Below are 14323 nucleotides of genomic sequence, written 5' to 3' on the forward strand. Positions count from 1 at the left end.
AAGTTCAGTGATAACACTGAGAAGTTGCTTACCCAACAGGTCAACCGCCAGGAACAGGTCCTAGCTACTCAATAGGGTCCCCCAGCGGTGGGCATGGGGAAATGTGCGCAGATAAAGTCTAGATGGGGTAGGAAAAAATATATACACAATAGTAGGTGGAGTGGTGACCATTAAAAGATTGTATAATGCACGTGGATGGGGAAGGAAAGTGGAGGAAAAAACAGGGAGAGGGGGGAAGGGGAGGTGGGGGGAGGGGAAAGAGGCGGGAAGGAGATGGGAAAAGGGGGGAGGGGAGGGGGTGGAGGTGGGAAAAAAGGGGGAGAGGGAAAAGGGGGGTGGGAGGGAGGGTTGAAAGGGGGGAAAGGGGGAGGGGGGGTTTTGGAGAAAAGAGGGGGCGAGCAAAAAGGGAGGGGGAGGAAGGGGAAGAGTGAAGGGAGGGGATGCTCGGGAAGGATATGGAAGAAAAGGGGGATGGGGGAGGAAAAAGAGGGGTGCGCAGGGGGGGAGGGTTTGTTAGGTAAGTGCAGATATACAATGTGGTTAGAGAAATTATGGCCTACCTGATTAAATATAAATATATATATATATATATATATATATATATATATATATATATATATATATATATCTGCACTTACCCAACAAACCCCCCTCCCCCCTTTCTCCCCATCCCCCTTTCTTTTTCTTCCATATCCTTCCCGAGCATCCCGTCCCTTCCCCCTCCCTTACCCTTCCCCCCTATTTTCTTCAAAACTCCCCCTCCTCCTTTGCCCCCTCTTCCCTCTTTCCCCCCATTTTTCCCCTCCTTCCCGCCTTTCCCCCCTCTCCTTCCCTCCTATTTCCCCTTCCCCCCTCCCCCTGTTCTTCCCTCCACTTTCCTTCCCCGTCCCCGTGCACTATACAATCTTTTAATGGTCATCACTCCACCAACTATTGTGTATATATTTTTTTCCTTCCCCTATCTAGACTTTATCTGCACACATTCCCCCATGCCCATCGCGGGGGGACCCTATTGAGTAGCTGGGTCCTGTTCCTGGGGGTTGACCTGTTGGGTAAGCAACTTCTCAGTGTCATTACTGAACTTTATGTATCTAATATGCTTTTGTTGCTTGTTTTTGTGTCTTATTTCATTATTTGTTTTAAAGATTATTTTTGCAGACGAAGAGTTCTATGTACCGTGAAACTAGTAGAGGATTGGTTAATCTATGAAAAACTCCACCATCACATACTTCTTGGGGAAACCTTTGAGTATTTGTATACTGTTTTTGAACTGTTATTTTGAGACCTATGTATGTTTTTTTTTTAAATATGTAATAAATTATATGGTTTTTACCTTAAGTTTATCTCTGTGTATCAGTCCTGAGACAGTCCAACCAAAAAACCTTGTAGGTCAGAGTGAATGTTTGGTCAGCCTCAGCAACTGTTCCTATGCTCCTATCCTCCTCCCTCTTCCCTTATAAAAAAAAAATAATAATAATTTGGATGATGGTACTTCTTTATGCCTAGTTTTAGGTTTTGATATCTGAGGCTATACTCAAAAATGTCTTATCCCTTACATTTACAGTAGAAGCATCAGGCTGGGAGCCAATCCTATTGCCTATTGCCTAAATAATATATTACCGGTAAATATTTCCCTGCGCAGCTACCCAATACTACCAACAATCATGATCTAAAATTAGTGAACAAAAAAAACCACTTTAAATGACACTCTAACTACAAGTTTCACAAACTTATGTTCCCCTGATTTGTGATTGCAAGGTCTTAAAAATGTGTTAAAGCGTTCACAGAAATCAAAGCATTCATACAGTAAATATTCATCCAAAGTGCTCTTCAATCGCTAGTGCACAAAATGCGCTCACATTTGACCTCTATATATACAGAAGGTCAATAAATGCTTGCCATCATATGGATATTATAGCCAGGTCCTCTGTCACACTCTCCTTGTGAAATGCCAGTTGATGCACAAAATCCTCTTTTAAGGAGACATCTCCATGCTTTGTAATGCAGCCTTCACCACATACAGCAGTTCCGTAAAAAGACATTAGAGGACCATCTAATGCTCCATATAAAATAAAGCTCACCTAAGCAGAACTTGTAATGCCGCATGTAATGGCACCTGTGCATTCACGCACTGCCTGGTCTGGCTGCAAACACTGCAGTCATTTAGTTCATCTGATAACTTTGCCAAAACTCCTCCCTGTGCTGACATCACAAATCAACCCTGCCTGACACTTTGGGGTTTATTTACTAAAGGAAAATTGATGGTGCACTTTGCAAAGTGCAGTTGCACTCTGCAAGGGCATAAGCTCCAGAGCTTGGTAAATGAGCAGAAGCTCTGTTGACTTCTAACATCTGATCAGGTGCAAGCAAAAATGCTGTTTTTTTTTTTATTTTCCTTGCATGTGATTGGCTCTGAAGCTACTGCACTTGCAGTGCACATTTGCCTTTAGTAAATCAACCCTTTTGCGTCCCAATGAGACTTCTTCAGTTTCCAGCTTCTAAAGAAGTCCTATAGGGACTTAACATGTCAAGCAGGGCACTCCATGTTGCTAGCACGCTACTGAGAGTTTTGGCATGACACAGATTGAAGAGCACTTTAAATGAATATTTCTAAATGCTTTAACACCTTCCCGACCAGCCGCCGCAGTTATACTGCGGCAGGTTGGCTCCCCTGGGTGAACCGTTGTAGCTATACGTCGGTTTGCCTTTTGACCACTAGGGGGCGTGTGCCCCCTCCCCCCCGGAGCCAATGCACCTGCTCAGCGGTCACGATGACCGCCGGGCACCCGCACTCACTCTACACAGAGACAGAATGGAGATCAATGTAAACAGACAGATCTCCGTGCTGTCAAGGGTGAGGAGAGAGATCTGTTGTACATATTAAGTATGAACAACGATCGGTCTCCTCACCCAGGTAGTCCCATCCCCCCACAGTTAGAATCACTCCCTAGGTAGCACAGTTAATTCCTTGATCGCCCCCTACTGTTAACCCCTTCCCTGCCAGTGACATTTACACAGTAATCAGTGCATTTTTATAGCACTGATTGCTGTATAAATGCCAATGGTTCCAAAAATGTGTAAAAAGTGTCCGATCTGACCGCCATAATGTTGCAGTCCCAATAAAAATCGCAGATCATTGCCATTACTAGTAAAAAAAATAATAATAATAAAAATGCCATAAATCTTTCCCCTATTTTGAAGATTATTGCGATTCTTATTACCAAAAATATGTAGAAGAATACATATCAGCCTAAACTGAGGAAAATGGGGTTTTTTTTTAAAAAAACATGGGGATATTTATTATAGCAAAAAGTTAAAAAAAAGTACAAAAAAAGTGTTTTTTCAAAATTGGTGCTCTTTTTTTGTTTATAGCGCAAAAAATAAAAACCGCAGAGATGATCAAATACTACCAAAAGAAAGCTGTATTTGTAGGAAAAAAAGGACGTCAATTTTGTTTGGGTACAGCGCCACACGGCCGCGTAATTGTCAGTTAAATCGATGCAGTGCCGTGTCGCAAAAAATGGCCTGGTCATTGAGCAGTCAAATCTTCCGGGGCTGAAGTGGTTAATTTATGTGGGCACTTTAATATACTTTAAAGAGCTTACAATCACACATTGCAGCACATAGGTTTATGATACTTTTAGGTGCAATGCTATTTAAAAATGTTTTTTTTTTTATTCCACTAATTTTGGATCATGAATGTTATAGCGATTTATTTGATGTACATGTTTTTAGTTGAGATATTTATTAGTAATGTTTTTGGTGTATACAGTATATATTTACATTTTGATCTCATCACTATAAGAAGTAGAGCAAAAAATGTTTTTGTTATATAGCTCAATGCTATTGCCTACCTGAGCCTAAAGCTGGTAACAGACACTCAAAAAAAGGTACTGTAAGGACTGCATAAAAGAAAACCAAATGCTTTGTTTTGACAGTTTCTTCTTCCTCTAGTATTTGAGAAATCAGTACAGGCAAGAGGAAGGTTAGCCTTCCCTTAAGCCTTACAGCCTGACTCTGAGCTGGCATTACTACTCTGACAATTCTGAAGAGAATAGAAGTGAATAGCTGTCACGTATCTTCATGGAGGCTGAAGTGGCGAAAGGGCTCTGTTCCAAACACGCATCAATGTGGGAACAGGAGTGCAAGGTTCAGGGTAGCACAGGTACCAGGAACCTAGATGGTGGTGAATGCAGGTAGGAGAAAACATCACAATAAGCAGTGATAAGCAGCCCGTGCACTGAGTGGAAGTGCAGGATAGGACTGGGAAGGCAGATCTGGTAGGTAGAAAACCCAGGTTCTGTTGTGAGCAGGCAGAGAGACCAAGTCTGGAAGCAAAAGCCAAGGTCATACATGGCAAGGCAATTAGAAGAGGAGACGTGGTCAGGCTAGGATCATACACGGATAGACAGTAGTAACAGAAGCAAGGTCTGGGGACAAGCTGGGTCAAACACGGAGATCAAGCAGGAGTGAGGTCAAGAAGCAAGCCAGGATCATGATCAGCAGGGAGTCAGATATGCAGGGCATGCCGAGTCAACAGGGTAACTAGGAAGTACAGGAACAAGGATCACAGGGACACATGAGGGCCTCCTACAAATAGGCAGCTTGGTGCCATTCCTGGGATTGGACATGCTCAGGCATTCCCCGATGCGCATGGACATTTGCGCAGATGTATGCTGGCACACATGAATGTGCAGATGTGTCAGAGCATGCTGGTTACTGGCGAGAGTCCATCTGTGTAATGGCACATGTGAATGAGCATTAGCTGCACTTGGTTTCCAATAGCAGCACACATACAGTACATTATTGCTGAGAGCTATAACTGCACTATTATTAACAGTAAGACTGGAGATTCAGATTCTTAAAAATTTCCAGTCCTGATGATTTTCCATTACAGAAATTACTACATTACTAAGAGTGTTTCTTCTGCAATTTGTCTCTATAAATCAAATAAAATATAATGTTTTGGACTGTAAAGTGAACTTTGGGACTGGCTAGAAATCTTAGGGAACACTTCTCAGTCATTACCTGTATTATTAGAAAGGAACAAAACGAGAGGAAAAAAAAGAACACATTTTAGTGTATGTTTCTACAGCTCACTGTTGTGTAGAACATTCAACCCTCTATTTACTATAGCCTAATCTGTTTTATATTACATGCGTTTTGACCCATAGATCTGACTTAATACAATACACACTCACACTTACACTACAAAAACATGTTCCCTTGACCATAAAGCCTACCTATAGACACCCACAAATTTTCCTAATCACAACAGAAATAACTATTAGCTTTATTTACAAAATGATTTCACTATGAATAGAAAAACACCTGGGTTTTTTGACAGCAGCAAAAAATAGCCAATAGCTATTTATACAGTCTGTACACCTTAATAGCCATATGTTACTCCAGTAATCTAGCTGGGTCCTGATTACCATAACAAATATTAAAATTAAAAAGATGGACTAACAGGTGTCCAAAAGTATATAATTATCTGTCATTAGTGGAATTATGTCTAAAAATATGTACCAAATTGGGAAGCAGGGCAGCCATCAGAAATTTTGGGGCCCCTTACACAGCTTTAGGCCTGGGCCCCAAACCCCAACATTCCCCAGGGCCCGCCCACTGGTTGTCCCACCGAATCGGACCACTGGCCATCCCACCGAGTTCTTTGGTGCACCCACTTTTATTTTAACACTCTTACACCTTAATATATGAAAAGTGGATTAAAAGTCATCAGTACTTTAAATATTTAATAGTAAGGCCCCTTTCACACTGGGGCGGTGGATGCGTCGGCGGTAAAGCGCCGCTATTTTTAGCGGCATTTTACTGTCAAATTTGCAGTGCTATTTGGCTGCTAGCTTGGCATGTTTACCCCTCCGCTAGCGGCCGAGAAAGGCAGCGCTATGCCGGCGGTATAGCTGCGCTGCCCAATTCATTTCAATGGGCAGGAGTGGTATACACACCGCTCCTTCACCGCTCCAAAGATGCTGCTAGCAGGACTTTTTTGAGTGTCCTGCCAGCGCACCACTCCAGCTTGGTGCTCGGCCTGGGTGGGGATGCATGCGTTTTAGACTGGAGGGATGGATGGTGCTTGGCCTGGGTGGGGATGCGTGTGTTGTAGAGACTGGAGGGATGGAGTAGATGCTGGGTGCGGATGAAGATTATTGAGTTGCATTGTGAAAATGAATGAGGATGACTGTGGATGGGGATGAGAGTTACATAGTGAAGAGGCGGGCAGCGGGCTCTCCAAATTGGAACTCATTTGCACCCACAGAGTCATCCATTTTCACAATGCAAATCAATTATAGGCAGCTAGTCAGCCTAAGACCCCTTTCACACCGAGCCGTGGTAAAGTGGTAAAGCGGCGCTATTCGGCCGCAAGCGGGGCTGTTTTAACCCCCCCGCTAGTGGTGAAAAGGGGTTAAATCAGCCTGCAAAATGGCGCCAGAGCCATATCGCAGCACTGCCCCATTGATTTCAATGGGCAGCAGCGGTGGAGGAGCGATGGAGGAGCAGTGGAGGAGCGGTGAGTTCACAGCTCCTTCACCACTCCAAAGAAGCTGCTGGCAGGACTTTTTCTGAGCACCGCTCCTGTGTGAAAGCCCTCGGGCTTTCACACTGGAGTGAATAGAGCCACTTTTTTTCAGGTGCTATTTTTAGCGCTGTAGCGCCTGAAAAATGCTCCAGTGTGAAAGGGATCTAAGGGTGTCCCATCCCAGAAGAAGGAGATAAATAAAGTCCCACTAAAATGTACAGGCAGCACAGGGGGCACAGTCAACAGCACACATTAAATATTTGCGACTTACCCTCTATGCTGCACTATCCGATCTGTTATTGGTGTCTGTGTCCATGTGCACTGTCGACGAGCTGGCCACTCCCCCCTGTCCCTGTCCTGCCCAATCACAGTCCGATCAAATCCTGCAGCAGCCGTTAGGCTCTGCCTCCCAGGGAATGGATGAGCAGAGAGCACTGGCCACGGTGAAAGTGTCATCTCTTCATGTTCTCCTCTCTCCAGCAGCTGATAAGCGGGGGTAATGGTAATGATTAAGCACACCTGTTAGTGTGTGAAACGCGTCTACCATTTGAACTGTCTGTAACACTTGGGATGTTCGTTCATTAAATCAGAATTTTGATGGATCTTGGAGTGCAGCCATTTCTTCAGTGTTGATCGTATGCGGAGGCGAGCCGAGGTGGACACCCGTGATATCATTAGGCTTCCTATCTCACCTGGAGCAGTGAGTTCTTTTGTTTGGATAAGCGGGGGTGCTCCTGGCGAAAAAGTGATAGTATCATTTTCTCTCCTCCTCTCACCAGCAACGCGCTGATTATAGGGGGGGTGGATGCGACGGCCGGGCCCCTGGGGACATGCGGGCCCTTACATGTGTAATGCCTGTAACCCCCTGATGGCGGCCCTGTTGGGAAGTAACAAACAAGACTGGAACTGAATTATGTTAGGCAATAGGAAAAAAACTGTATAGCTGGAAAGGTTGAGAATGCCGAATGGTGGGGCCAATGTGTCATACAAAGGGTTATACACCATACACAACTGTCTGTTTCCATCCTAAGGCCTGTCATGCTTTCTTGATTTCTCTGGGTGCATATCCCAGTAACAACTTTCTCTATAAAAGAGCAGAGGTTATTTCTAATATTATGAATACAACTTAGGCAAACATTCAATCAGTATTTGGTCAAATATTAGTCATCAGTCCTGAGGAATAATGTTCTTGAACTGAAGGGAGTCCAGAGAAGGGCAACAAAACTAATAAGAGGACCTCAGTTATAAGGAACCACTACAAAGAATATACTTATTCTTCATGAATAAGAGGTGCATAGTAGCGGATATAATTGCAATATATAAATCTGTGAATGGTTACTCTACACAACACACAATGAAGTTGGAAGAGAAGTGGTTCAATATTAAACTGCATGTGGGGTTCTTTACTGAGCATTAAGGATGTGAAACTCCCTTCCACAGTTGGTGGTGGATAAACTGCAAAAACTTCTAGATGTGTTTCACAGAGAACACAATGCACAAGGATATTGAAAATGGTAGTCACACACACACACACAGGTTAAACTAGATAAACTGTTGCCTTTATTTATCCTTATCAACTGTGTAAATTTATAGAGTAGTACCGTATTTGAGATATCTGACATACAGTATTTAGCCCTTAGGTCTTTACACAATATTCCTGACTTCATAATTCTTCAGCTATGCTTACTCTGTATTAAAAGTCTGTTACTATAGTCATTCTCTTCTTTCTTTCATCACTCTCTCTTTCTTCTTCTAGCTTCTTTCTCTCTTTTCATTCTACTCCACTCTCTCCATACTACAACTGCACATATCTTAATTGTTTGCACACTTTCTGTCCATTTTTATTTTGTTCCTAGTTTTTCTCTAGTTGTGTATAAAACCCCTCTTTTTTTTCTTACCCTAAACCTCTTCTGCAAATTGATACATTTTGCTGGAAGTTTTATCTGCTACACAGGCATGCCTTACATTTGCCTGTGCTTTCTAGTAGAAAGTTGCGTAGCTGTTGCAGCTTTTGTTCAGAAGCACTCCCTACTTTTAGGTGACAGTGGACTATGCAATGGGCATCCTTTGACATGTCTTTTATAATGTGGCACACTTGTATACTTTTCCAACTTTTGGTGCCCAAAGAGGTTGAGGCATTCCACAAGATTGGCACTCAAACACAACCTTTAAAACAATTTACAATTAAATTTAAATATGTTTTTCAAGCCCTCCGACATGGTACTGTAAACTCTGATGCATTATAAGAAAAAACAACACATTATGAATAGGAACACCACAGTTTGAAGAGAATGGAGCAGGATTTAGTTGATTCACCAAGAAACAGTGCATTGAATGTGTGAGGATTCTGATTTTGATTTGGAAGAAAAATCCTGTTTAAAGGGTTGATTTACTAAATGTAATTAGGCTGTTTGCAAAGAATACCCAAACACATGCAAGGAAAATAAACAAAATTACATTTTTGCTTGCACATGGTTGGATGATAAAAGTCTACAGACCCACTCTGGTGGCAATACTCAGAAAAACTAATGTATGTGCTAGACTAATTTGCATTGTTTTTTTTAGATTCTAACAAGCACAGGCAATTCTGTTGGGTTTACCAGTGGCCATTGGTTCCATGCATGTGGCTTATTATTCAGAAATCCTGACAAATGTCATGCCTTTGCTGTTTAAACTGTACTTTGTTTTGAAACCCTGAGGTCTTCATTACATGTTATCATTAGATAAATGTCATCCATTCCTTAGAGAGGCCAGAGACGCATTACAGAACTACAGCTTTACGACCTATAAAATGTTAACCTGAAAATTGAAGATTTACTTAAGTAATCTGAACAAGGCAATGAGCTTCACATATTGCAATATGCCTGCATGACTTTTTGATGTATTGACTGTGAGTTCATGCATAAATGACAACTCCTAGATGTAAATATTCATTGTGTGTCCTTTTTCATCAACCTAGGTCTCTACAGGACCTGTCAAGGCAGACAGAAATTCCTTACGGAACAGTATTAGACTCTGCGGTTTACGATCATGTGCGGGTGAAAGGGATGAATCCTTTTGAGAGAGACAGCATGTATTCCCAAATGTGGCGTATGATTAACAGGAGTAATGGGACAGAGAACAATGTTCAGGAATCTCAGGATGGCATACAAAAGGTGAAATATTTATTTTCTTATTTCTAAATACTTAACTTTTATATTATTGAGATGATTTATGTGTACAGGAATATTTCATCGACTAAGCATTCACAGTTTGTTTATGGGCTTATTGATAAAACTCCAAACATTTCCTATTTTTTTTGGCCATCCTTTTACTTTATATAAAGCAAAAGTGTTGGTCTCAGTAATCTAGAGATGCTGAGCTATGGATTAGAGTCACTGTTATTATGAAATGATGATGAAAGCATTCACAGTGGGACATTTTACTCAAGGCTGCTACCATTTTGTTGCCATGTGTTCATTTGTTCTGGCATTGGAAGACCTTCTTATTATCTTGAGCAAACCCTCTTCGTTAGAAAAAAGGCTTTCCTGCCTTCAGCATCAACCAATTAGCAGTTTTGAAGTGCATGGGCACTATAAAAAAGAAAACCTCAGAACACTGGTGTAGGCTACCATTTCATTTGTTGAGGACTATGAAGAAGAGTTAGAGAGGGTAGTGGATGCTGGAATAAATAACAAATAATTTTGCAGTTATCGTGTAGAACAATTGAAAAAGGACTGCTGCTTTACTGCTTTAAACAAGTGCCATTTAGAAATTTGCACCAGCAGCTCTGACTTAGACTGAAGTTTAGGCATTAATTGCGGATGGGAAAGCAGAATGAGGACATCGGCTTTACTGCTCTAAGTGCTGTTAGTGTCATTTGAATTTTCAAAAGCGTAAATGGCATTCTGAAATCTGCATGTGAGATTACATTGTTCACCCAAATAACCATGTTAGATTACATTGTTAACCATTTGGTTTTTTACTTTGGCAACTGACACTCTTAACGTTAAAGTTGAAAAACATTGTGCGTGTCTGAGGCTCAGAGCACCGATGTAGGCTGTATCATTGTGGTTTTCTTATTTGACGGCACAGCTTAAACTCTTAAAATCTGTGAATACAATCTTAAATAGTTTCTGATACTGTAATAATACAGTAATGACCTTTTTTCCCTTTAATAACAAAGCTGACACTCGTGAACGCTTTAAAATCTAAATTAACAATAAAATACTCAAAAATAAAATATGAATAGTGAGCGCTATGTTCACTTTACACAGCTGCTAGCAAAAAAAGGTGATATACTTAAAATAAAATATATGTAGCGTTGTATATGTGCAAAAAATAAATAGTCCACAGATAAAAATATAAACAGTCCCTCTGTTAACCGCTTCAGCCCCGGAAGATTTTACCCCCTTCCTGACCAGAGCACATTTTGCAATTCGGCACTGCATTAATTTAACTGAAAATTGCGCAGTCGTGCGACATTGCACCCAAACAAAATTGACATCCTTTTTTTCCCACAAATAGAGCTTTCTTTTGGTAGTATTTGATCACCTCTGCGGTGTTTATTTTTTGTGCTATAAACAAAAAAAGAGCGATAATTTAGAATTTTTTGCTATAATAAATATCCCCTCATATATAAAAAATGTTTATATAATTTTTTTCTCGGTTTAGGGCGATATGTATTCTTCTACATATTTTTGGTAAAAACATCACAATAAGCATATATTGATTGGTTTGTGCAAAAGTTATAGTGTCTACAAAATAGGGAATAGTTTTATGGCATTTTTATTATTAATTTTTTTTTACTAGTAATTTTTATCGTGACTGTGACATTATGGCGGACACATCGGACACTTTTGACACTATTTTGGGACCGTTGTCATTTATAAAGTGATCAGTGCTATAAAAATGCACTGATTACTGTGTAAATGACACTGGCAGGGAAGGGGTTAACCACTAGGGAGCGATAAAGGGGTTAAGTGTGTCCTAGGGAGTGATTCTAACTGTGGGATGATGGGCTTCAACTCACATGACAGCGATCACTGCTCCCAATGACAGGGAGCAGTGATCTCTGTCATGTCACAAGGCAGAACGGGGAAATGCCTTGTATACATAGGTACTTCCCCGTTCTGCGGCTCCGTGACACGATCAACATCGAGTTCGCCGGTCCTGCGGGCAGGGTCACCCTGTACTCAGCGGGCGCGTGTGCGCCCGCTAGCCCCACCGATTAAAGGGGATGTACAGGTACGCCCATTTGCCCACCGCTGCCATTGTGCCAACGTATAGCGGCGTGCAGCGGTCGGCAAGTGGTCAAACAGAAAATAATCTACTGTGGTTCCAATTGACACACATGAAGAGTAAGAATAATATTCCAGTGATTATGATCAGAGGCTCACCAGAAATATTGGCTGCTCAAACAAGAACAGCAAACACGCATAAACAGCATCACCCCTCAGATGTTTCTTCTTAGTAATCGCTGATCTTTAGGACTCCAAACATAAATCCAAAAAATAAACTAATATAGTGTAATACTGCTTAATATAAGCAATAATCTCACCAAGGTGAGTATAGTGACAATACATGCAGATGGGTGTGCAGTCACCGGTCACCAGCCTTCACCCCCATGCAATGTGCATTCACCGCCAACCGGATTTTTAAACAGCGTTATGGGTGAAGGGATCACTGGTAGCAGGCATCAAACTGCAAACTCCTTCCCAGGCTCTCTCCTTTTTCTGAATAGTTCAGAAATAAGTGCAGCAAACACGCATAAACAGCATCACCATCAAGGAACAGATGTTTCTTCTTAGTAATCCTTGATAATAGGGCTCCAAACATAAATCCAAAAAATAAACTAATATAGTGTAATACAACATTGTACCAGGTGGCGACATATGATGTGAGTTAAACGGTCATCCATTTTATTTGTTTTGGTTGTTTTTATGCATTTGGATTTTTTATGCATTTGGATTTTATCCTGATGTTTTAATCTGTATGTCCCAATACTGCAATAGATATTACACTATGAGGTACCTTTTTGTTTATTGCTCATCATGGTACCTTGGGTCATATGAATGGAGCACTACTCAGAGAAAGGAGAGAGTCTGGGAAGGAGTTTTTAGTTTGATGCCTGCTATCAGTGTCCACTTCACTCATAACGCTGTTTAAAATCCAGTTGGCGGTGACTGTGCATTGCATGGGGGGTGAAGGCTGATGATCGGTGATCGCACATTTATCTGCACTTATTGTAACTATACTCACCTGGGTGGGATTATGGATTAAAATAAGCAGTATCACACTATATTAGTTTATTTCTTGGAACTATCTTTGGAGTCCTAAATATCGACAATTACTAAGAAGAAACATCTGTCCCCTGAGGGTGAGGCTGTTTATGCGTGTTTGCTGCACTTGATTGAGCAGCCAATATTTCTGGTAAGCCTCTGATCATAATCACTAGAAGAATATTCTTACTCTTTACGTGTGTAAATTGGAGCCACAGGGGGATATTTTCTGTTTAACACAGGTCACAGAGGGAGTGTTTATATGTTCATCTGTGGACTATTTATTTTTTATACAAATACAGCGCTGCATATATTTTTTGCATAAACAATAAAGTACTGTCTGAGATGTACAGTTTCAAGTCAAGCCGTGTTTCTGACCATAATTTATTTATTTATTTTTAAAGTGTGTTTTATACAAAATGGCTTGTCTGCTAACAAGTGAAATGTTGAGCATGAAACATATTTTCAATACCTTACACACTTGTGTCCTGGTCCAAAATAAACAATTCCATGTGCTCCATGTATGTAGAAAGAAAATATGTTTGCCTTTTATGGTCAAGGTGACTCAAATTTGATATTTAGTTACTGTATACCCTTATATAGAACTGAAGGGAAAAATATTTTTTTATTTTGATAAGATAGAGTTATAACTTCTGTTTTCTTTTTGCCATTTGTGTCCCATTGAGATTTCCCTTCACTTCCTGTGTCAAAACCACAACATGAAATGAGAGGAAATCCCTTTAAAGTAAAATTCCTGGATACCCTGATATCCAAGGTCAACAGAGCTAGTACTCCTATTGGAAGATTTTGTCTTTATTCTTTTTCTGGTGACCTCTCAAAAAATGCATCCAAAAGCTCCTTGGTGATAGAGATAATGACTATTAGATCTGTTTAGAGAACACTGATTATCTCCAGGGAAAATTACTACAGCATCCTTGGCTCTGTTTTAGGTTTTTGAATTGTCTTGCTCTAGACCAGGGGTCTCAAACTGGCGGCCCTCCAGCTGTTGCGAAACTACAAGTCCCATCATGCCTGTGCTTGTGGGAGTCATGCTTGTAACTGTCAGCCTTGCAATGCCTGATGGGACTTGTAGTTTTGCAACAGCTGGAGGGCCACCAGTTTGAGACCCCTGCTCTAGACCATACTTACAATGTGTACATGAAAGCCATAAATGGCGTTGGTAATTAAAATGTACACACCAAGCTTTATTCCTAGGAGATCTTTCACCACCAATGTAATTAAAGGGACTATTATCAGAGATGTATGTGCGCACTGCTCAGCAAATGCAGGGGTTTTTTTTGTTGTTTTTTTTAGGCTGACCTACCTTTGGCTGTGGCTTTATTTTCTGTGTTGGTGGATATGGCTAACTTTGTGATCCCTGCTGGAAAGATGTCCCCCAATTTCATTGTAATCTTGAGGTCTGAATTGACTCTCCTCTCTGCCATTTTTTAAAATTCTTGAAAAGTTGTCAGTTCAGTTTATAGTATATGGTCAGGATGGCCATGGCGCCTTTTAACTGCATCAC

At 41.1% G+C, this 14323-nt stretch overlaps 1 protein-coding gene across 2 annotated transcripts in view; it reads left to right on the top strand.

Annotated features, from left to right (window-relative positions):
* GRID2 (glutamate ionotropic receptor delta type subunit 2) overlaps positions 1-14323 on the top strand; it is a 1754345-nt gene that overhangs the window by 1519595 nt on the left and 220427 nt on the right. For both annotated transcript variants that reach the window (XR_012236183.1, XM_073601045.1), the window contains exon 13: positions 9498-9693. Coding sequence is in view for 1 of the 2 variants with exons in the window: in XM_073601045.1 (XP_073457146.1) it covers positions 9498-9693 (196 nt within the window). In the remaining variant the exon portion in view is untranslated. The remainder of the gene's footprint in view (positions 1-9497; positions 9694-14323) is intronic.

The sequence above is a fragment of the Aquarana catesbeiana genome, linkage group LG01 (assembly GCF_042186555.1).
Source record: "Aquarana catesbeiana isolate 2022-GZ linkage group LG01, ASM4218655v1, whole genome shotgun sequence".
NCBI lineage: Eukaryota > Metazoa > Chordata > Amphibia > Anura > Ranidae > Aquarana > Aquarana catesbeiana.